The 513-nt window shown below is 55.4% G+C and overlaps 1 protein-coding gene across 1 annotated transcript; it reads right to left on the bottom strand.

Moving 5' to 3' along the window:
* Positions 1–74: 74 nt before the first annotated feature.
* On the bottom strand, positions 75–505 carry SPRG_16442 (hypothetical protein; the record flags this gene model as incomplete). The annotated part of the gene is made up of 2 exons (XM_012355955.1): positions 75–389; positions 425–505. Coding segments are annotated over 2 exons (396 nt in total), but the record flags the coding sequence as incomplete, so codon positions are not given.
* Positions 506–513: the final 8 nt, after the last annotated feature.

Here is a 513-nt window from a genome sequence, read left to right as displayed (position 1 = left end):
GTTTTGTCATCGGAACACTTGGAAGGACATAGTTTACAGGGGTTTACAATCACATACTACACACAATACTACATCTAGTAGCCGTAGAGCGCGCGCTTGCTGTTGAAGAACGTCGTGTTGGTGTAGACCATCTTTTGGTAGTCGCCGGCGCAGAACGGGAAGCGGATCGACGGGTCGGCCGCGACAGGTGCCAACAGCGCCTTGCCCGTGTTGATCGAGACGTAGATGGCGAGGAAGGTCGAGACGATGACGGCCGTGTAGGCAAAGATCTTCTCGGGGAGCGCAATCGTGCCGTTGAATGTCTTGAGGTAAAAGACAATCGGGAGGATCATGCAGCACGTGGCCGTCGACGACGCACCCACAAAATCGAGGAGGTCGCCAAAGTGGTCCTGCCACGCGATCGCAATCACGTGCAGATGGCCACAATGATAATGCGCAGCGCAGCCGCCTTGCGGTAGTTGCCAGGCACTTTGTACGACGCTCCAAATGTGTCGTGGACAGGCTCCTTCTTCT

The sequence above is a fragment of the Saprolegnia parasitica genome (assembly GCF_000151545.1).
Source record: "Saprolegnia parasitica CBS 223.65 unplaced genomic scaffold supercont2.341, whole genome shotgun sequence".
NCBI lineage: Eukaryota > Oomycota > Saprolegniomycetes > Saprolegniales > Saprolegniaceae > Saprolegnia > Saprolegnia parasitica.
The sequence above is the reverse complement of the archived record's forward strand: the minus strand, read 5'-3'. Positions and strand labels throughout refer to the sequence as shown.